The 23639-nt window shown below is 40.7% G+C and overlaps 3 protein-coding genes across 3 annotated transcripts in view; 1 reads left to right on the top strand and 2 right to left on the bottom strand.

Annotated features, from left to right (window-relative positions):
• Window positions 1-13846, bottom strand: part of LOC130565932 (E3 ubiquitin-protein ligase TRIM9) — a 32572-nt gene extending 18726 nt beyond the window's left edge. The window contains exons 1-2 of the mRNA XM_057353089.1: window positions 12454-13846; window positions 2377-2472 (exon numbers count right to left, since the gene is read on the bottom strand). Coding sequence (XP_057209072.1) covers window positions 2377-2472; window positions 12454-13287 — 930 coding nt within the window. The 5' untranslated portion in view covers window positions 13288-13846. The remainder of the gene's footprint in view (window positions 1-2376; window positions 2473-12453) is intronic.
• A 1099-nt stretch (window positions 13847-14945) lies between these two features.
• On the bottom strand, window positions 14946-17333 carry exoc8 (exocyst complex component 8). Its single transcript, XM_057352798.1, has one exon. It carries the CDS (start codon window positions 17195-17197, stop codon window positions 15143-15145), a length of 2055 nt encoding a protein of 684 aa, XP_057208781.1. The 5' UTR covers window positions 17198-17333; the 3' UTR covers window positions 14946-15142.
• A 510-nt stretch (window positions 17334-17843) lies between these two features.
• On the top strand, window positions 17844-23556 carry sprtn (SprT-like N-terminal domain). Its single transcript, XM_057353106.1, has 5 exons — window positions 17844-18365; window positions 18735-18834; window positions 18918-19046; window positions 20072-20363; window positions 20501-23556. The coding sequence occupies exons 1-5, from the start codon at window positions 18052-18054 to the stop codon at window positions 21529-21531; spliced, it is 1866 nt and encodes a 621-aa protein (XP_057209089.1). The 5' UTR covers window positions 17844-18051; the 3' UTR covers window positions 21532-23556.
• The last annotated feature ends 83 nt before the right edge of the window (window positions 23557-23639 follow it).

Raw genomic sequence — 23639 nt, 5'->3', positions numbered from 1 at the left:
TCTTGTCATTGGCCCCACCCCTCTCGTTTCCTTGTTACCTTTCCCTGAGTGTTTCATTACCCACACCTGCCCTGTGTCCTTATCCCTCGTTTGTCTTACCTATATATACCCTCTTGTTTCTTTGTCCTGTGCTCGTGGATTGTACTACGTTGTGTATGGTTTCGTCGAGTGCCTTTCGTCTGCCATGTGCGCTGTGTTCCTGTTGTCTGTGAAAACCCCTGTCAAGTCGAGTTTAGTAAGTCTTTAGTTTAGCTTTTGTCCAGTGTTTATTTTAGTTTAGTCTTAGTTAGTCTACGTCCTGTCTGCTTCCTGTTATCTTGTTTTCTTGTTTATATCCCCATCGTGGGTGTTTGCTTTGTCTTTTTGTCTTGTGAATAAAGTGTTTTGTTAACCCCGTCTTTGCCTGCCTGCATTTGGGTTCTCGCCATGTATATCGTGACAAGGTCGTCCTCGAAACCAGACAATAGTCTCGGAATTGTGCGTGTGTGACGGAGCAGACTGAAAAACACTTCATTACAGCACTTCTCTCACTCTCTGTCTCTCTGTCTCTCTCTGTCTCTCTCTGTCTCTCTCTCTCTCTCTGTCTCTGTCTCTCTCTCTCTGTCTCTCTCTGTCTCTCTCTCTCTGTCTCTCTCTCTCTCTCTCTGTCTCTCTCTGTCTCTCTCTCTCTCTCTGTCTCTCTCTCTCTCTCTCTGTCTCTCTCTCTCTCTCTCTCTCTCTCTGTCTCTCTCTTTCTCCCCCTCTCTTTCTCTCTCCCCCTCTCTCTCTCTCTCTCTCCCCCCCCTCTCTCTCTCCGTCTCTCTCTCTCTGCGTGCTGGGTGGTATGAAAAGGCATTAAACTCTCCACTCGAGAAAAAATAGCTCATAATCCAGTGGTCTCCAGGCAGAAAACCATGACATTTATACACAAGTATGGTCTATGTGTGAAATTTGCATATATCTGTCTTCAGTACAGATGAATGATGTGTTTCGTCAGTTAATATTTACAATGCATTTCTCTAGAGCAGTGGTTTCCAAACTTTAATTGTCAGGCCCCCCTTTTGTGGAAAAACGTGTTATCGAGCCCCACCGGATCTCCACTAAAATACATACACCCACATCAAGACACTGGGATGAAACGTCCTTTACCTGCAAACTCATATCATATGTATTGAATTATATTGGTTTGAGTTCTATATAATATGATTTGATTTGTACATGCAGAGGAAGTACAAGTGGATAATTCATTTTAAGCAAGCTCTTAACAGTGAGGAAGATAAGAAACTGGGCCGCGTTTCCCGAAACCTTCCTATCGCTACTTTGTTCTTTGTGTTTCCCGACACGTTCTTAGTTAAGTATACCTTCTGTAAGTCATACGTTCGGAAGGTTGGTCTGGAACGCTCTTAGCTATACCTTATCACTGTTAAGAGTTCACCCCGCTAGTGGTGACAGCACACACACACTCAAAACAGTAACAGTGAAGTGCACATCTACTGAGAACAAAGAATATTGACATATAAATTGTAAATATATAGTAAGAAGTGAAAAATAGCACTAAGTACTGCTGGTGCCAATTATTTTAGCAGTAATAAGGCTCACAGTAAAAATAAACACAAATATATGCCATTTAGGTATAATAAAAACAAAGTTTAAGTTTCCCACTGGATGACTGTATAATGTTATACAAACCTGTGGCAACATTCAATGCATTAATAAATACTATTGCCCTGTGTTATAATGCATTAATAGTAAAAGCTCACAAACTCACGGAGAGGCATGGAAAGGCCGTCGTGATTGGTCGACCAAATATATCAAATATATTTTTGGGGGGGGTTAAGAGTGTTAATTGTCGATCCGAAAAAATGCCAATAAACATTGTCAGCTGGCAATTGAATTTTAGTGTTGGGAGGCTGACAACACCTAAGCCTTTTCGCGCCCACTTGTAAAGACCCTGTGCCCCCTCTAGGGGTGCCGCCCCCTAGTTTAGGAACCACTGCTATAGAGAACCGCTGTTCATGTACTCATATGATTAGCAAAGCTTTTGATGTTGAATCCTAAAACATGCAGAAATCATGTTAACCTGTTCATGTGAAATGTTGCATATTTTGTGGGACACTTGTTGATTATTATAACTGCCCCAATTTCTTTTGAACACGCTCTTCATTTGCATGCGTAATGAGACGCTGGCAAATCAAAGCTAATATATGCTAATATAAGTTCTGCTAGCACGACTGCTTTGATTATTTGCGATGTGAAGATTTTTGGTCACTTTCAAGTGTTCAAACATAGCGATGCTATGAAATTACAGCAGAGAGATTCAAACCTGCACGACTGTCAAATTTCCATTAGTGTGTTATTGCATGTGACGGGTTAATTCATTCATTTATTATAACGTACCTGTATCTGCTGTAGCAGGTTCTTCAGTTGCACTAGGAACTCTTTGGCGTCCTTGGCTTTGTCAGACACTCCATTCAGCGCCTGGGACAGCTGACACTGCACACAGACACACACATAAACATAGATCATTACATGTGATTCGAACTTTCAAAAGCTTTCGTTGAAGGAGCAGTATTTCTGTAAATAAAATAGGTTGTAAGTAATGTTACATAAATATTGTGGTCTTCAGAAAAAACACCTAGTAGACTATATTCATTAACACCAATTAAACATCTCAAATACCACCACACATAATCTCCATGTGTTGTACATTAATACAAACACTACTGTTCCTCACCAACCTAACATAACCCAAAATCGTCACCAACACAATTTAAGCATCTTCAAACACCACCCTCAATATTCAAAAATACCACCCAACATTCTCAAACACCACCCAATATTACCAGCATTTTAAACACCATATCCTCCTTTTCTATGTAAACACAAACCAATATCATAAATATTTTCAAAGGCCACCCAAATTTCAAAAGATATAAACGCCACTCATAAAAAAACTCAAATACCGCCCATCCCCAGTATTTTCAAACTCCACCCAACATTTAAAAAACACCAAATACCACCTATCCCCAGTATTTTCAAAACGATACCCAAAAGAAAAAACACCACTAGCGTCATCACCTTTATAACATTATAATAGCATTAACAACATTCACATTCTTAAATACTACCCATCTCCAACATGTCCAAATACCACCCAACGTCAACATTTTCTAACAATACCCAGAATTCCAAACATTATCAGACACCACCCAATACCATCAACATGTTCAAATGCCACCCAAATTTCAAAAGACATAAAACCCACTCATCATAAAAAAACTCCACTAGCATCATCACCTTTATAACATTATAATAGCATTAACAACATTCACATTCTTAAATACTACCCATCTCCAACATGTCCAAATACCACCCAACGTCAACATTTTCTAACAATACCCAGAATTCCAAGCATTATCAAACACCACCCAACATGACCCATTATTTCTAAACACCACTCATAATTTCCAGCATTCTAAAACCCTACTTACTGAACTCCAGCCCAGCAACACTTATTATAAAAGACCAACTATGGAAAAATGATCATATTTTCAGTCGATCAAACATAATTCAACCTTCTTGTTTTACATTGCTCAGCTTTGCATAGAATCAATCATAAAATCAACTTAATACCCTGTGTTCTTGTTGTTGCTAGTGTTATGACCTACTCGTTGAGTACAGTAGAAATGTTTATTGCAAGAAATAGGAAAATGGCTATTGCAAGACATAACATATTTATAGGTCAAGTAAGCAGGCATGATTTTTAAAAGGTCCTCTCATATTTTTTGTCTTAAACTCTTTAAAGGAATGCTAGCTTAGTGACTAATGATCATTCAAGCCTGCGGAAAAGACCCTCCCAGCTTCACACACACATCCTTCCCACCTGCTCCTCTTCCTCTGGGCCTTTCCTGGCCTTCTTGCAATCAGCAGGGTCTTAAATCTACCACAGAAACACACACACACACATAAATAAACACAAGCAGACATACACACACAAACAGCTCCATGCTCCATTAATGTACCATCTGCCCTGGCAAGCTGTCCAGGCCGCTAACAAGACCCTGACAGATACCCTTCTCGTGGCCCTCTACTCTCAGTATGTGTGCTTGTGTGTTCAGAAGGTGACACCCGGACACTGCTGGGGTTCAATGATGCGGCGGGGTCACCGTCTCACCTTTGCCTTTGTGCCAACAGACCACAACAACCGGCCCCTCCTGCGCACCACTCCGGCTAATTTCACCAACAGTATCGAACAAAGAAATGGGCTGGATTTTCTCGTGTTGCTTTGTTAATACATTGTTGGCAGACTTGAAAGTGCAGAATGTCATGAGTCTAGTTGTAGTGTATTGATCACACACGGCAGAAAGGTCATACAGTCAATTACACAGAGGATCTACTGATGCACTTCAAATGAACAAGCAAAAATAATGGTTGATTTTCAACAGAGTGACACTGTTTACGAGAATATGACAATCTTAGATATTACTTCATAGATAGAGAAAACATTGTAACATATAAATACACATTTTGAGCTTTTCAAATATGCTGTGAGGTACACATTGTGTTTATATACTCTTATTACTGTAAATACTGTTTTATACTTGTCACTTTTTGTTATAGTTCAGGTAGAATATAGACATTTTCAAACTTTTCCTTTTTGAACTATTTTCAGCTTTGTGGATGTATGGTGTCACTTTAACTAGTGAACTATTAAAACATTCATGTAACAAAATAAAAATAACAGAAAATGTACTGGTAAATTTATGGACATTTCCTCAAAAGCTAATAAATAACACAATGCAGAATGCAAAATAGCATTTTTTGGGGGGGTAAATTTTCTACAATTGCTGTAAGAAATCTTACGGAAAATTCCTTTATATTAATACAGTATGTTGTGCCACTTTTTACAGCAGCGGTTCTCAAACTTTTTCGTTGTAAGGTCCCCTTTGTGTTAAGTGCATCGCTTTGCGTCCCCCCATATAAAGACGTATAATCTTAAACTTAGAATTTTTATTAAACCAAAAACATTCAGTTATGCAATGCTGGAACCTCAATTCTTTTGGTTGGTGGTGTCATTTTTCTGATGTTTGATTGCATAAAATCTATGATAAATTTCTATATTTCATAAAATGCCACAAAATCTGTGTCCCCTGGATCCATCTTGGGGCCCCCAGTTTGAGAACCACTGTTTTACAGTGTTTCTGTTTATTGAAATCAACTAAAATGCAGGTCTAAAAATTATTTGGAAAAACTTAAACTAAATGAAATAGAGAAATGTTAGCAGTTTAAATGGTAGAGTTTAAATTTTCAACTGTAAATAATTAAAATTTATTCTAAAACTAGAACTGAAATAAAAAAATTAAACCTCTATACCAGTGGTTCTCAAACTTTTTCGTTGTAAGCCCCCCTTTATGTAGAGTGCATCTCTTTGTGTCCCCCCCAAATAAATACGTATAATCTTAATCTTAGAATTTTAATTAAACCAAAATCATCTTCAGTTATACAATGCTGGAACATCAATTCTTTTGGTTGGTGGTCTTATTTTCATTATGTTTGATAGTATAAAATCTATGAAAAATGTATGTTCATAAACTGCCATAAAATCTGTGCCCCCCCCCGAATCCATTTTGGGACCCCCAGTTTGAAAACCACTGCTTAAAAACAAATAAATAATATAATTACAAAAGCACATAAATGCTAAATGTCGAAATTGAATGAATATAAAACTAATAACTTTGATAACTTTAGTTGTTCAAATATTAATTCCTGTGTGTCTTGTGCTATATCCTACAACAACTAGTCAAAACCCATAACCCATAAGATTTCAAGTTATAGACATGTCACCTTAGTGCTTGTAAGCTGTTTCTGTTGTTTTCAATTTCGCTTTTACTAAATTATTTTACGTTTTCCAAAATAAGCTAAAAATACACTTCAAAATATGAACAATGACTTCAGAAGACATTTATTAACCCACTGAATCATTACTGTAAAATTACTGCCAGTCATCTTGGATGGCATGATGGTTAATACATTTTTAGAGAATTTTTATTTTGGGGTGAACTATCCCTTTACAAAACATGGTCATAATACTAAAAAGACACAACATGATGGTGACCAACAATTATCATTTTAGATGCATTTGTAAGTGTCTTTGAATGAAAGCATCTGTTCCATGGATGCATGCAAACACAATGGTTGGTATTGATAAATTGAACGGAGTGTCTATTTACACTGAGTACAAATAGGCCGCCTTGTTAGCAGAGACAATTGCACTAGCTCCGCCCACCAATATGTGATTGGAATAGAGAAAGTGTAAGAACGACATCAATTGCAACAGCGACTGCAGTGGTTTAAGGTGTAAAGTCTGTACAGTATAGCTTGGAGACCGGGGTTCTAATCCAACTCTGGCTGAGAACACTCTTTAACCTTTTTCTCTTACCTTACCGATCATAAAGGCATTTGTTTTCAATAAAATTGATTTAAGACTTAAAATTCATTTTTAGGTTTAGGGTAAGGTTAGGGGTTGGTGTAGGGCTTTAATATCTCAATAAGTTGCTATCATTTTAATCATTTTTATAAATATAATGATTTACACTGATTTACACATTTGCAGGTTCGTTATTCCCAGGTAACAACCTCTCAAAACTAATAGCACACGGTAACCCGGACGCAGAAAATCATTTTGACAGGTTTTTTTGACAAATTAAATGTAAATGTCTTTTAATAACATACATGACATTACATTTACAAATAATTAAACCAAATTGCCTGTTCATGACACTTGAACGTCGTTTCTTACCTTAAAGGCGGAATAGACGATTTGGTAAGATGCTAACTTTAGCCTGCTAGCACTGAAATCATGATCCCACCCTCCATGCGAATCAAAGCCACGCCTCCTTCAAAACACATGAATGCGCACAAACCAGAAGTCCTTCGCTTCGCGTCGGGTCCTGATCACACTGTCGGGGCTTATTCCTGCGATAACAACTGGCTGCCTGTACATTATCCCTTACATAATGTTTAATGCACAACAATACTGAGGTGCAAATAGTAACGTTATCTGCCACTATTTATAAGTACCAATAGCATCTAACTACTATTTCTACTTGATCCAAAGAAAATACAGCTATTTTCGGTTAGTGTAAACAAAACCTACTACTATTTAAACTTAGTGTAAATAGCAGCATTTATTGCTATTTACACTTAGTGCAAATAGCCGCTAGCTAAATTGAAATAGTGATTGTGTCTGTGATTACTGTAAGTAGAGTGCTCTGTAAAACAAGCTGTACAAACATGAAATGCCATTAAAAAATGGAGATGTGCTTCTGTATTCCAGCTCTCCATCCTGATAAAAGACCGAGCGCTTTTATCTTATTATCTACTTCACCAGAGCACCGTGATGAAGAGTTGATGAGACACGAATCGAATTGAATTGAGACACTGTAAGACAAGCAGTTTGTGTGTGTGTGTGTGTGTGTGTGTGTGTGTGTGTAGGGGACATCAGAGGGACATTTCAATAACTGCTGTCGGTTGATTTTACTGTCAAGGCAATTGAGTGCTCTGTTTATTAGCATGTTTGTGTGTGCGAGCATGTGTGTGTGTGTGTGTATGTGCGTGCGGAGATAATAAACCAGACATGTGCGTGTGTGTGTGTGATAGAAAATAATACAAATGTGTGGTGATGTGCCAGTGACCTTGATTGTAGGGAAAACACATGAGGCTTTCCATACACTACACTAAACTACACTGCACTTTCTGGCAGTCTCTGGCACTGCTGGACCTTCCTGAATACTTCCACATACAGTCGGTTGCTAACTTTTAAGTCAGCATATTAAATACAATGGAATCCCATAAGTAACAGATCTTAAACTCTACACAGTGAGGCATTTAAAGGTCCAATGTGTGATTTTTGGGGGGATCTATAGACAGAAATGCAATATAATATACATAACTATGTGTTCAGAGGTGTATAAAGATCTTACATAATTGAGGCGTTATGTTTTTATGACCTTAGAATTAACTATTTCTATCTACATACATCGCGGGTCCTCTTGCATGGAATTCGCCATGTTGTTTCTACGGTAGCCCTGAACGGACAAACTGCTCTACAGACCACGTTTCATAAATACTTATCTCCTTCGTAAAGAAGCGAAAACATCTTTGTCCTGTGTCAGCCACCATTGTGCTTTAGAACTATTGCTTAGTTGATAAGCGCAATTGTCTGTTAGCAGTGTTGCAAATACTGTCACTGTATAAGCTTCCCCGTGGGCAGGGCAATACAAGTGAATTTATTTACTAAGCAGATGGAACTGGCCAATGCAGAAACGTTGTTTGGAAACCATGTCGCACTTTTCTGCGTGCAGGGGATGGGTGGGGCTGCATGTACCGTCCCGAACACAGAATTTACAGAGTGTGGTTGTAGCTGCTATGAGGCTGCTCAGAATTCGTCCGGTTAAGAGTTGTTCTACCACTGAAATAATTTTAGAGACATTATTTTAAGGTGGAAAACTACAAAGTGTTGCTTTAAAAAGGGAGGGGGAGGGGTGAGCCATTGGTTGCAATTTGCAACCTCACCACTAGATGCCACTAAATTTCATACACTGGACATTTAAGACAAAAAAGGAGGAAGAAAAATAATTCATTTATTCAATAATAACTTCCATTCAAAATGTATCTTCAACAGAATTTGTCTTGTTTTAGATATTTTTACGGGACAACAGGACTAAGATACTGATAAAGATGATTTGTGCAGTGTAGGCGGCTCAGCAGGCTTTTGGAACACAGCCGTTGTCTCTCTGTGTGATGAACGCTGCACAACTGACTGACACCACAAATCTCTTTCTCATTTCTTTGTGTCTTTTTACCACTTTTCTTTTACATGTATGCATTTGGGAAATGATTCTATCCAAAATCACTTAAAAGTGCACGGTGTATTTTTTTTACAGCATGTTTATTCCCTGGGAATCTCTGCACTGGTAATGCAATGCTCTACCAATTGAGCTTCTTGCGTCAATTCAGCACAAAGTGAATCAGCCTCTTAATGTTAAAGTAAGGTTAAGCACACATAGTGGGTGGGGATCAGGAATGTTTGTTTATATGCTGAGAAAGCCCTGGGGTTTGTTTGTTTGTTTGTTTATACTGAGGACATATATACTGTATACTTGAAGAGGATGAACTATAAATGGTACTTTGCCTAATATTCCTAATGCATAATACAGTACATATCCCAATATCTTTTAGGCTAATGAGATTATTTATTTATTTATTTTATTGAAACACTTAAAGTGATAGCGCACAAATCTGTCATCATCTAACTTGGTCACGTTGTTTTGTCTTTAGAATTTAGAATGTAATTTGTTCTTTTGGAAATTGGGCTGTTACTGGTCACCATCCGCTTGAATTGTATTGAAAAGATATGCTTGGACATCTTCTTTTGTTCTCCATGAGAAGAAAGGGTCATATGGGTTTGAAATGACATAAGGGTGAGGTTTTGGGAAACATTTCCAACTATAATTCCTTTAACAGGTTTTTCTAGACTAAACTGATCCCACAATGAAAACACACAAAAAAAACAAGGAAATTATATTTTGCTAAAAGACAATTATGCTTATTTTAGGACCATTCTGTAGCATTTGTGTTGTTTACAATTATGCCGATTTTCTTTTGTGTACCTCCATTGAGTGTATGCAAATGTATTAAAACATAAAAAAAAACATATTATGCTATTCTTTATAATAAGATTCTCCGTTGAGAAAATTGTGAATAAACTACAAAAAAGGTCAAACATCTGTGTGCATTATGAAAATAATAAAACAATACAAAAATATCTTAACAACAAGATATCTTCATATCTTTATTATACTAAATCTAAGTTCTATTTTTGTCTATGGTAAAATATGATCAGGACATGATTTTGTGAGGGCGATCTGGGAGCTCTCTGAAAGTTTGAAGATCGCTGGTGGTTGTGTGGGAAAATGAAACATTGGCTTAACATTTGTGTGTAACCATGGAAACCTGCAAGATTACAAGGATCTGTACTCAGGCGTTGAACAGGACGAGTCACATTCGTAGGAGGTTGTGTGGAACTCCCTCTATATATATTTCTCACGTTTCCTGTCTTTCCGTGACGGTAATAGTTTCGTATTGAGCCCTGCTGGATGACCAACATTCACTGTGGTGGTGAGGAATCAAACACATGTGAGCTCCTGTTGTCACTGTCACCAATCCTGTGGTTTTGTGTGATTTTTATACATGCACTCATTTATTAATTCTCTTTAGAAAATGTACCCGGTTGAAAATGGAAAGTATGGCTTATATTTTTGCCCTGAGCTTTGTGAGCTGTTCGCTTGGTCACAGATAGCCGGCAGGATAAAGCGTGAAAAGGGCTCGCACACACACACACACAGCAATGGCATATGGAGGAACGCTACTACATTTTTAGTCACATACATCTAACCTACATTCTGACTGTTAGTATGTGTGTGCGTGTGTGTGTGCTGTGCGTTCATGTGTGTGTCAGCCAAAGCCATCCTTGCATGTCATAAATGTGCGTGTGTGTGTGTGTGTGTGTGTGTGTGTGTGTGTGTGTGTGCGTGTGTGTGTGTGTATGTGTGTGTGTGTGTGTGTGTGTGTGTGTGTGTGTGTGTGTGTGTGCGTGTGTGCGTGTGTGCGTGTGTGCGTGTGTGTGTGTGGAGAGGCCACAGCCTCTTTCCACATCCTGTATTTATGAATACGTATCTGAGGAGATGGGATTTCTGTGTTACGCTTGGTGCTAGAGTCCATTTTTATTTCTTCTAATAAAGACTGCAAGACCTGAATCTGGTGTCCGATAAGACAGAAATGCATTGCAGTGCCGGGTCATTCCAGGACAGGATTTGAGGGATATATCTCTGTCTCCCGGTTTCGAGTCATAAATGCTTGTTTTAGCCACCTGTCTGCAGCAGAACACATGCACATCCCCAAACACCTTTAAATCAAGACTCGCAGAGCTATTTAGAGGACAGACGTGTCTCTGGCCGGTCAGGGTCAGTGTGATGGGTGGTGTTTAAGGAAAGGGTCAGGGGTCAAAGGTTAAGGGTCAGATAATAGTTATCCAGGGAGTGCGTGGAGACGTCAGAGCACAGTTACACAGCAACACACTAAAACTCCTTAAAGGGACAGTTCACTCCAAAATGAAAATTCTGTCATCATTTACTCATCTTCTTGTCATTTTAAACCTGTATGACTTTCTTTCTTCTGCAAAACACAAAAGAAGATATTTTGAAAAATGTTGGTAACCTAAAACCATTGGGCCCCACTCACTTCGGACACAAAACCAATGCAAGTCAATGGGGACCGACGGGTTTCTGTTACCAACATTCTTCAAAATATCTTCTTTTGTGTTTTGCAGAAGACAGAAAGTCGTATCGTTTTAAAATGACGAGAAGGTGAGTAAATGATGACAGAATTTTCTTTTTGGGGTGAACTACTCCTTTCACACGCCGCATAGTGAGAAATACAAAGCTGTATAAAATCAATAACATCAAACTTTTGGGTCGCTCAAAGAATAACTTCTGGTAGTGTTTTTAATACAATCTGGTAAATATTGCAATAAGACATTTTCACTATGTGTATCATCCAGAAAAAAAGTGTTTGGATGATTCACAAGCCAGTGCAATTTTATCTTACCTTAAATATACGTATATATTTCAACACATCCGTTATTATGGGTAATGGGTGATAGATAATCTCTTTTCCAAGGAATCATCATGGGTGAGGGGCATTTACATCAGTACTCAGACCTCCAACCCAATGCTTTATCCACAAAAATAATCACAATATATTCCCTATTTCTAATCCTTCGTGTCTGGTATTATTACGGCCCATTTTTGGCTCACGAAAGTCAATCGCTCATTGGAACAATGAGCACTTAAACCAACTCCGGCTAGGTTCAGGGCTAAAGGTGTGGGTGCGGGTGGCGTTCCAATTGAATTGATCATTCTGACAGCTTCATACAATGTGTGAAAAATGATCTATTGTGCGCTTCAATGTGAATCCATTAAGTCGGATGAAGAAGAAAGATGCCCAGAGGGAGGCTTGAATTTAGCCTGACTCATACACACTGGCACAGTTCCTCCCGCCGGCAGCAGCACTGTACAGCACACACACACACAACCCCAATCTCTTCATCCGAGTGTGTGTAACTCAGCATTCACACTTAGAAACCAATATGTGTATGCTACTGGACTAGCCTAACCTTGCCCACTGATGTGAGGCAGTATACTTTTTAATGATTGTGTATGGTAAGATGTACATTGTGTAAGTCAAAATTCCAGTGGGTTCCCCAGTTTTATTATTGAAAAAAATGTAGTAACCATGTTTGGTGGATTGATCACCATTTGTATAACCATAGTATTACTGCAAGTGTCAAGTTACTATAGTGAGACCATAATACATGTGTGGTTATGGTTCTACTACAAAACGCTGGTTGGTTACCTTGTGCTGTTTCCACGTGACGGCCAGGTGCTTCGCGTCGTGTTTGGCGTGTCTGCCCTCCTCCAGACACTGGTAGCACACGGGGGTCTTACACTGTACGCAGTACATACTCAGATTCTCCAGCTCGTGCTCGGTGCAGGTGGAAATTTTCCGGGGGCTCGCGCGGCGGCTGATCCTTCCCTGCGCCGGCGGAACAAGCCGATGCTTGGCTAGCGGACCCCGGGGCGGGTGACACCGAAGACGGCACGGATCGCAGTAGAACACATCGCACTGCTCGCACATGACAGTCGCCTCGCGGGGGTTCTTCTCGCACAGCTGACACTTGAGCGCGGCCGCTTTGCTTTGCTGATACCGGTCCACCACCCCCTCCAGCACACGGTTCTTGGGGAAGCCTCGGAGTCCTCGGTCGTCCAGCGTCAGGCTGCGGTGGCATTGCGGGCAGGTGAGGCAGGAGTTGCGCGGAACCGGCGGGAGGACGCCGGTGTGGGGCAGCAGGTGGTGTTGCGCTTGGGGAGGCGGAGGCATGGAAGGAGGAAAAACGCGCACGCCGTTGGGGGACTTTTGGCACGGAGTGGTTGGTGCGCTCACGAACCCGCCGTAAGAGCCGTAGCCGCTGTCCGTCTCGCTGTACATGCTCATTTTATCCAAATCCAGGTAGTCGTAGTCCGAGATGCCGGAGCTTCGGTTCTGAGGAGGGGTCTCGCCCTCCGGGGTCTGCACGATGATGTTTCGGGCGCACGCCAGGCAGACATTATGAGAGCACGGTAGAATAACGGGCTCCTTGAAGAAAGAACCGCAAACCGGACATTTAAGTTCTTCTTCCATCGCGTACATAAACCCTCTCGCGCGTACAGCCGATCAATGAAATCAGAGCAGCACCACCAGACGAGGACAGCTCCTGTTTACGGCTCCGCGCATGCGCGCCGCGGAGATCGCGGAGGATTGTGGGTGTTGAATTCGTTATGGAGACAGTTGCCTCTTCCCCTTACATTAAAAAAACTACAAGTTCCGTATGCCCCCCCAATTAAATGCGGCGAAAGGAATGTAGTGTGCTGGTCTTAATGTGGCGCTGCGCAGACCGATCGATGGGTGATATCAAGTATCGCGAGAGCGGGGCTCTCGATATTTTGATGTCAAACGCCGATCGGTTTGCGCAGCAACACCTTTTGTTTTATCATCCCGTATTAAGGGGACGTCGGAGTTTTTAAACCTAATTTGCAATTAAAAGAAGCCATTTGTAAACAACCCCGTCAAAGAAGGACGGGCCTTGTAGCCTACTGGTGGTGACGTTCAGCACTAGTTTGTGTATGAGTATATACGCTTGTTTGTTTGTGTGGACGTGAAAACACCGCCGTGTTTGTGCTGCCCACACAGGAATGAACGACCCACTCACCACATTTATCATCAAAACCCACCCACACCTCACCTCACCTGACAATTAACTATCACAGCGGTTATAAAAAGTATATTAATGCAAATAAGAAAAACGAATTGTATAAAACTAAGATTGTATTTTTCTTTCTCACTATAAACCCACAACTGCATATTTGTCGATATATCTTTTTTTAACTTGAGGCCCCATCATTTTATAAAATCAATTATAATAAAAAAATAATATCATGTATTTTCTAGATTTTGTTTTACATTGTTTCTTTCTTAGTCTCTACTGTCAATGTATTTTCTGCTTTTTGCAAATAGAAATAAATTAGAATAGAATAATTGTATTCATTCATTTACTATTATAACCTTTTCCTTGCATGTTTTGCTCTTTTAAGTTGAATATATTATACCAACTGTACATGAAATAAAATATAAAATGATGAAAAAGAAAAATGCCTTTTTATTGACTACTCGTGCAGTCAATAAAAACAATGAATTTGTTGTCTTTGCAGTACTTGAGGTCTGAAAAAACACAGAGCATTTTTTTCTGTTATTTTCACCTTTTTCTGCAAATAAATTCAAATGGAAACAATATTTTTATTTGAAATCTGGGAGAAATATTGTTTGTAGCTCACAGAATGAAACAAAAATGATCATTTTACACATACACATGCCTGTAAATAGTGAATTCAGAAAGACTGAAAATAATTGTGAAACAGTATTTTAATTGTTTCCGCGGGTGTATATCATATAGTGTTATTATATGCACTATTTAAAAAATGCATTTTTAAGCTGTTTAACATAAACTACTATGTCAGGATTATAATAATATTAAAAACATGATCCGAAATACACAGAAAGAAAAGAAACAATTTTTTTATAAATGCTTCAGGATTTTGAATAAGATTTGTTTTTCTCTGTCACCAGGGGGCACTACGTTCCAGACTGTGAAAGATATTCATATGTCATTTAAAGGTTAAAAAGCTTTTTAAATGCATTCAAAACAGGAGAAAAGCAAGCAAGCAAGTTTATTTTCATTTTGTTTGATCGAGGGGACCAATAATAAACATTTGTTTTTGTTCACTTTAGCAATACGCAGTCCATTATAAGTGATCGAAAATCCAACAGTTTATCTCTTTAAAATAAATTAATACATTTATTACTATGAAATGATGAAGTGTTCTGGATTTGCTTTCGGTGGTTTGAGTTAAGGAGTGTACGAGTTTAAAAGTGCACCGAACTAAATTATATGAGATTTTAAGACCTCAACTAGTACATAACGCAAGTAATCAGTGTTCATTCAAAGCTGTTAAACAAGAGATGTAGTGCTGTCAGGATTGACCCTGACAGACCGAGAGCTCTTTCTCAAATCCTGCAGCTGTTTGGCCGGTTTCCCGACACCTTCCTCAAACCTCCTCTCCACAACAGGAAGCACAGTCTCGTGCAGGAACGATGCGTTCTGGAGAATGAAGGCCTTTTTCTCTGTCTCCTGCTCGCAGCGCAGGCTGTAATCCACATGCTGCACGGCCACCAGTATGATCTCCCGCAGGCTCTCCAGAAACACCATGTGCAGCTCGGGGAAGTACAGCTTCAGCCCCTCTTCCAGGAACGCCATCATCTGTTTGGTGAAGGCCACGACGGTGTAGCTCAGGTTGACCCAGCAGTCTTCCCCCGTGTACTGATCGAAGCTGCTGATCCCACAGCTCCGCATTTCATCCTTGAGTTTGGCCAGAGCTTCAGGAGTCATCAGGTTCATCCTACGCCACATCTCCTCAGAGTTACGATGCTTCGTGGCCTCTATGATTATGTCTTTCTGGCTTTGGAGGGCCTCCCTGATGTCTCTGACCAGTAACGTTTGCAAAATAAAGGTGAGATCCAGGCCTATCTCGCTCAGCTGCTTGCAGTGTTCGCTGGCGAACTTCACGCACTCCGCGGCGGTGGACAGGCTCTCTTTGCTGTCAAACACCTGTTTGCTGAAGGCGTCTACGAAGACTTTCATCACCGAGCGAGACCAGACCACGAAGGCGGAGTAGCAGCCAGTGTTGCCCGCGAAGTCCATCTCAAACTCCCTGGCGGTCTCGAGCAAACTCGTGAAGAAGATGTTGCAGAGCTTTTGGATGTAAAGCAACGTGGCGCCCTCAATGCGCAGCTGGCGGATGGCAGTCCGGACCGCCGCAGCTCGGTTTTTCAAAAACAGATCACAGGCCTTTGTGGATTGACCCAAGCGGATGAGCTGGGAGACGGCTCTCCGCGTGGCTTTGGGTCCCCCGCGGAGGGAGCGATCGGGGGAGAGCTCAAACACCAGCACTTCCGTCAGCTGTCGAACCCGCTCGTCCACCTTGACCCTCAGCTCCTTCACCCGCGGAGACACCGGCTGCTCCTTCAGATATTCGTTCAGCTTATCTAACAGGTCGACAGCACCCTCGAAGTCCCTCTGAGCAATGCACACGTCAAGATCTTCTGGCAGCTCCTGTATCCATTCGGGGCTCAGATCCACCAGCTCCTCAGAATCCAGAGGTTCGTCTTTATCGAAGGGATTTGTGGACACTTCCTGTCTGACCGGCGATGTCGGCACCTCCTCTACCTTTTTGTTCTTGTCCTTCGCCACTTTGTTTTTCTTCGTTTCCTCCAGGATCTCCAGCCACTCTTTCTTGATCTTGCTGTTCTCGGCTTTGAAGATGCGGCTCTCGGGAAACATCAGGATTTTGAACATGTCTTTCATCGGGGGGTTGTCTTTAACATTTACAACGGCAAAGCTTTCCAGATCATACAGCGCGTTGTATTTGTATTTCACGGCTCCGCGTCTGTTAGCCAGCCAAGTCGCGATGAGCAGACAGTCGTTCATGAGGAAAGCGTGGACCTTTTGAATCTGTGACATGTTGTCTGCGTCATACTCCAAGAGATCTCCATTATAAACCAGATATCTGCCTGGGGTTTCCATGATGTTCTTGCATCCCTCTACCTTTTCCAGAAGTGTGGTCAGGGTTCTTTGTTTGACCTCTTCGCTTTCTTTAGGAAAGGCTGCGAGCATCTCTTTGGCCGTTTCATCTTTATCAGAAGACAGGAGAGACTGTGTGATACTCTCCATTATACTCTTCTGCTCTGTGAGAATGTGACTGAGCTGATACATCTCACTTTCCAGGTATGAAATCTCCTTGGCCGTCTCGATGAACTGTCTGTAGTTTTTGTAGACGTTTTTCTTCAGGTTCTGTGCGGTTTCGTCAGCCAACGTTTGTATTTTTTGACGATGCTCTTGTAAATCTCGGTCACCGTCGGACTGCTGCGAGAGCTGCTTCACGTATGACTGAGGCTCAAAATTAGGAGATTCCAGTAAGTTACGCAGGCGATTTCCCGTGTCTGCCATCTTTACAAGATTGTGGCGATAGAAAATATACGACTGAAGCACAGATATCGGTATGACTACGCGAAATTTAAGGTGTCATTGCAATGTACTGCTGCAGAAGTCTTGCTAGCTTCCTCTACACAGGAAACACGGCACCTCCCGGTGACGTCACACCACGTGACGCGCATGCGTTTCAAAATAAAGACGTCAAATGTTTTTTACTTGTTGTTTTGTCGTTTTTGGATAAAACACACCCAAAACGCTTGGGTTAATTTTATCTTCAAATTTGGTATTTATTGTTTATATAAAACCGTTTATAAAATCTTCATTAATCTTTTCCCCACTTTCTTAAGATTAATTAAAAAATAGAATACATTTGTAAAATGTACCAATATAAATGAATTTAACTTTATTTTATATTTTAAAAATGGTATACTTTGAAAAGCGTTCAACATTGAGCAACTTTGTATGATCCTGACGTTAAAAAACGACGTGTGTTTTATCTCCCTATGTTGCAAATGTTGTGTTCTACATCACTCAACACAAATAAAAAGTGAAATAACGTTTTCAGGTCGTTGCGGGGAAAAAATACATTTCCCAGAGATCCTCACACTCTGCGACTTTATGATTGGCCAACATGTTTTTTCTCCCATCGGGCGCTGCGGGAAAGCGCTGTCAGCTTTCTTTCAAATGTTTTGGATGTTACGTGTTACATTTACAAGAATGAAACCCCGCGATTAGGCCTAAAACCATTTGATCTATAAAGCTGGAGGTCCGATGGTCATGGTAAGGGGTTCTATATAGCGATTTAGTGCTGATTGAGGGTGTCAGCTATTATAAGAGAATAGCAAGTCTGGTTTTGGTAAAGCACACTGATGATGGAGGATGAAGACTTCTTGCTCGCTCTAAGTTTACAAGAAGAGTTTGATCAAGAAGCGGCGGGTACCCGGTGGAATGATGATGAAGACTATCCGTCAAGTAAAAGGCGCAAGATTGACTCCTCCAGTGAGCTGGATGTTGTGCCATTCTCTCAGAGCAGACCGGAGAGACCGCTGTCTATCGTGGACGAGTCGTGGGAGACGCTGGACCCCAATCCGGACGTGAGAGCCATGTTCCTGCAGTTTAATGACATGTTCTTCTGGGGAAAACTGTGCGGGGTGGAGGTGAAGTGGAGTCCAAGGATGACACTGTAAGATTCCATCATCTAACAACATGATTCTGTGTAATTCTCATCATAAGACTGATAGTTCTGGCATCTACGTAGATAGGTCGATTAAATCTAGATACGTATTTAAAGCTGGAATCTAGTTTCATAGATCTATTTATCTATCTATGTAGTATATATCTAGATAGATGGACAGATCTGCAACATCTAGACAGATAGTATGGAATCTAGAGACAGAAGTTAGACATAGATCTCAAGAACTCAACTCGACATTTATTTATAAAGCACCTTCAAAACCATAAGTGCTGTACACAAGCAGTATAAAATAAAATAAAAACATAAGCATTATTATATATATCCGTTTCTAACTGATTTAATGTTTGTCTGTCACAGGTGTGCTGGACTGTGCTCTTATGAGGGAAGAGGAGGCCTGTGCTCAGTAAGACTCAGTGAACCACTCTTAAAGCTCAGACCCCGTAAAGATCTCGTCCAGGTTGGTTAAACAATAGATTCACTTTTCAACATGAAAGGAAACAATTTACATTTGTTATAACTGTCCGCTGTTTCTGTCCACAGACCCTTCTTCATGAGATGATCCACGCTCTTCTCTTTGTCACCCAAAACAACAGAGATCGAGATGGCCACGGACCGGAATTCTGCAAACACATGAACAGAATCAACCAAGCCAGTGGGACTAGCATCACTGTAAGACATTTTTACCCACATATTTACTAAAAACTTGTATTATTCAGTATTCTTGTCTAAGACAATAAGGAGTTTTTGTTTTTACTTTTTTATCCATTCTAAAACCTACTTTGAGGGGTGACAGACAATGGATCTCATTCACTAATAATTGCGTTGATTGTTCGTATTTATACGCACATTTGAACTTCTCACGGAGACTTTCCGCCTAATTCACAACACCTGCGTACGCACATGAATTTGTTCTTAACCTTGTCCTAATGTTAGTGGATGCTTTTTCCAGAAATGAAAATTTTGTCATAATTTACTCACCATCGAGTTGTTCCAAATGTGTCTAAATGTCTTTGTTCTGATTAACACAGAGAAAGATATTTGCAATAATGCTTATAACCAAACAGATCTCAACAACCATCATAGTGAGTGAGCAAGTGTAAATCGAATGTACACTCAAAATCAGAGTGCATTGTGGGTAAAAAAGAGAACAAATAAAGGGAATGAAGTAGTTCACTCAGGTTTCGGACACCCAATATAGTGCACTATATAGGAGATGGGGGGCGGTTTCAGACACAGCCAGACAGAAGCGCTCTCACAAGTAATTCCAAGTGCGCAGTCCTCAAAATCAGTTCGTACACAATGAAATACCTTTTATAGCACCTTTATATTAAATATACATTTAAGCGTAATTAAAGTAAGACATAAAATAAGTATAGAATTTTTCTCCGAAGATGAAACATGCATTTTGTCATTTTCTCAGAGAGAGATAGAGACTGGTGATTTATGCGTAGGTGTATTTTCAGCTGTTCCTATATTTTTTCTTATATTTAGAATACATTTTATTACGAAAGTTTTAGTGAATCGTGATTTGTTCGTGAAAACGTTAGTACACAGGTTTCGAGCACACATTTGTGCGCACGCATGCTTAGTGAATGAGACCCATTGTATTAGTTTACATTAGTTTAAACATAGTTTGGCTTAAAATCATCACCACCGTACTGATCCCAGTGTCTGTATTAAATCACTCTTCACAGATATATCACTCATTTCACGATGAGGTTGACGTGTACAGGCAGCACTGGTGGCGATGTAGCGGGCCCTGTCAGAATCGCCGACCGTTCTTTGGATACGTGAAGCGTGCGATGAACAGACCTCCCTCGGCCAGAGACCCCTGGTGGGCCGAGCACCAGAGGACTTGTGGCGGCACATACACCAAAATCAAGGAGCCAGAGAATTATGGGAAATCCAGCAAAACTGATCAAAAGAAAGACAAGAATGCTATCAGTGAGAAATCCAAGACGTCAAAGCCTCCCGGTAGCAGTACAGGTGATGCATTAGATGTTCCCACATTATTAAACTGTGTGTCTTTGGAGATTTGTTTCAATATGCAGCATTAGCTAGCGTTTGATCATTGAGCTAGATTATTTTAGCATTGAGTGACCAAATTCTTTTTTGTGTTGCAGTCTCTGGCTCTCAGGCCATCAGAAATATAATGCCATTCAGTGGGAGAGGTTTCGTTCTTGGAGGAAGTACACAGAACTCAATGGACAAACAGCCCGGCCAGAGTCCCTTAAGCCCCACTAGAGCGCAACCTCTCGTCTCTCCTCCTAGGAACGACTCGCCATCCCACTCGATACCATGGTCCAACGAGACAAACCCTTACAAAAGACTCAGTTCAGGTTCATCAAATGTTCTCGGCAAAAAATCTGTCGGCAACACCAGTGCCTTCGACAACATCAACGGCTCACCTGTGAGGATTTCCAAAGCCAATGGCAGTCTGAGGGCAAAGCAGAGGATGGTGCGAGATCTCTTTCAGTCCAAAGTCCTCAGATCTCCAGAGAGGTCCGACACTACTGTGGATGCTTCCAAGCTTAAATCTAATGGACCGGCTTCATCCAGTACCATTAATAACCGTCATTCGTCCACAATAACCGGACCAAAGCCCGGCTCTTCCGAGAACCATGTCTCCAAATATTTTGGGAACGCTGACAATATTAAAACTACAGTCCCAGAACTTTGTGGAAGCCCTAAAAAGTCTGAAACTAGCACGGGTTACATTTCAAAGCACTTCGGAGGTAACCAAAGACCAGCGTTGGATACTACGAGCTCAGGGTTAAGAAACAGTCCCCAAAAACCACGCACAACTACTTTAGGATCCAATTCCAAGCACTTTGGAGGCTTTCAAAAGCCTGAGGCCGGTTTTCCAAGTCCTAGAAACGCTGGCAGCCCCCAGACATCAGGGACATCTACATCTGGAGCCAGGAAAAAACCACGGGAAGAGCAGAACTCGGCACATATTTTTGATTACTTCCAGAGGACGGTCAGCGAAACGTCGACGGTGAAGCGCAGAGAGGAGTCGGGCGAAGCTGCTCGGCCTGACAGAGATCAGCAAGCAGATAGTTCTCCGGTCCAAATCACCGTCCACTGCCCTGTGTGTCTCAGCAAAATATTTGAGTCTAAAATTAATGAACATTTAGACGCCTGTCTTACATGATTACTCAAAACAAAAAAGTATCTTTCTGAGCTGTTCCAGGCTCGTTATTCAGGTATAGCTTAAAATATTAGCTTAACCGTTTCGGTTCTTAAAAAACAAAAAAACGATTTTATTACGGTAATCAAGAAAATCTAAAATGTTAATTCCTGACTCGTTCTACCTCATTCTGTTTTTATGTAAGAGACAGTATTCACGTTGTGGGAGGAATGTTGGGTGTGGTCAGCCCCAGTATGATTGACAGTTGAGTTGTCGCTGTCCTTCTGCCCGCAGTTCGTGTTGAATCGGCAGTACTGAATTCCGAACGCGCTGGCTATTCGCATTTAGATGTGCTTCGCTTTTGCAGAATCAGGCTTTGCAAGGTCGCATCTTGTTGCCATCAGTAACACCTCTGTCATTCTCTCCCACGGGTGGGCGGGGCTTGTGCCACCTTCTGCATAATAATCTACTTTGTGCCTTGGAGACATACGCACATTAGAAGTTCAACCCCACCCAGAGGTGGAAATTGGGTGTGCGGGGTTTAGGTGTAACAATTAAGTGTCATGTGTTGTTTTATGGTTTGTGTTTCAACCCACCTTACAACACAAAACATTACCTGATGATGTCATGCTGTTTGTGTTACATACACGACATGAAGGTGTGACTATTGGCTTGATGCACTTATAGACCCAAACAAAAACGGTGTCATTGTAAAAAATAATGTCTGACGTTCTCCAGACATCAGTGACTTTTATGTATTCGACGACAAACTGTGTGGTTTCTTAATGATCCTACCCTTGCACATTTGTTGTTGGCAAGTTTAGGGACGGATTTTATAACTGCGTTTGAACTAAAACCGTACTTGTTTTATATACAGAATTGAAACGTTTCTACGATTATTTTAAGAGTTATAAATGTTTGTGTGTTGTTTTTGTTCTGTAAGTGTTTAGTGGATATTCAGAGCTGTTTTAAAACTCAAAATTGTATTTGATTCACATTTAAGTGATGTTGTCTTTGTGTACTGTTGTTAAAATAAATGCTGTTGAAGTATTGTTGTAGCAATTCTAGCCGATTTTGTGTGAATGATGGTGGAGTGATGGAGAAAATTGTCGGGACACTTTTATAAAAAAATGTATACCACGTCTTTCTTAACTGTGCAATGGATAAGAATTGTAAACCATAATATTTTGTGAGCTTTTTAAACTTCTTGCCATGGCGAGATAAAATCATACATTTGAATGTATGTTGGGATACAGTTAATCTTTCATAAAATCATTTGGAGCCCCTATAAAACTTTTTCGAATTAAAAATTTCCATGTTTAGGTTTTTCTTTATAAAATAAAGTTTTTGTCGATGTAATATCAAGATAGTTGACAGCATACAAAACTCATTTTGTACAGTCTGTAAATAAGGGATTGCACCCGTTGTGTAGAATGACCTAGATATTGTTGTGGTTGGTAAAGTGTGTGCGCATGTTGTCTTTATAATAGCTGCATGTCTGAATGCTTTGTGTCCAGCTGCATCTGGGTGTGTGTTGTGTCACGGGGCGGATCCTCGGTCACCATCTGCTGTTACTGACACCTTTGTTCCCCCCCGGAATCCGGCCCTGACCTCACCCTGAGTCAATTCATCTGACCATGTGCTCTTCAGAGTTGCTATCAGACAAATGTGATCTGGACTTCACCAAGAGATCAAAACCAAACTGGACCCAGAATACAGGCTTACAAAAAAGACTGTTTGTACTGGGGAAGAAAATGTTTGTTTTTAAAGTGAAAGAATGTGAACGTTTGCACAGCCAATAGATTGCAACATCGCTTTGAGAAGATATTGCGTTATCTTTGGTTTAACCAACTATGATTTTTTTAAGCGTGAAAAACAAAAATGAATTTCAAGTACACACGTCTAAATAACAGCAAGAGACGTCATAAAAAAAATACAAAGAGAACAAATGAGGTCATTACCACTGTGTAACCAATGCGCAAAAATGTGATAAAACTGTAGGTTGCCGCACAATCACCGGGCTTTGGTCAGAATAAAAGATTCATTCTGAATTTAATGCTCATGAATATTCATTAACCTCTCTCTACGTCACACGCGGTCACGCCTAGTCAGCGCTGGCTCGCTTTAAAGGG

Source organism: Triplophysa rosa, linkage group LG15 (assembly GCF_024868665.1).
Source record: "Triplophysa rosa linkage group LG15, Trosa_1v2, whole genome shotgun sequence".
NCBI lineage: Eukaryota > Metazoa > Chordata > Actinopteri > Cypriniformes > Nemacheilidae > Triplophysa > Triplophysa rosa.
Note: the sequence above shows the minus strand (reverse complement) of the source record. Positions and strands in the feature narration are given on the sequence as shown.

Coding starts and splice junctions, on each gene's coding strand:
- exoc8 (XM_057352798.1), bottom strand. CDS start 17,197: ATGGCAGACACGGGAAATCGCCTGCGTAACTTACTGGAATCTCCTAAT.
- sprtn (XM_057353106.1), top strand. CDS start 18,052: ATGATGGAGGATGAAGACTTCTTGCTCGCTCTAAGTTTACAAGAAGAG. Junction 18,835..18,917: donor CCCGTAAAGATCTCGTCCAG/GTTGGTTAAACA, acceptor TTCTGTCCACAG/ACCCTTCTTCATGAGATGAT. Junction 20,364..20,500: donor GCCTCCCGGTAGCAGTACAG/GTGATGCATTAG, acceptor TTTGTGTTGCAG/TCTCTGGCTCTCAGGCCATC.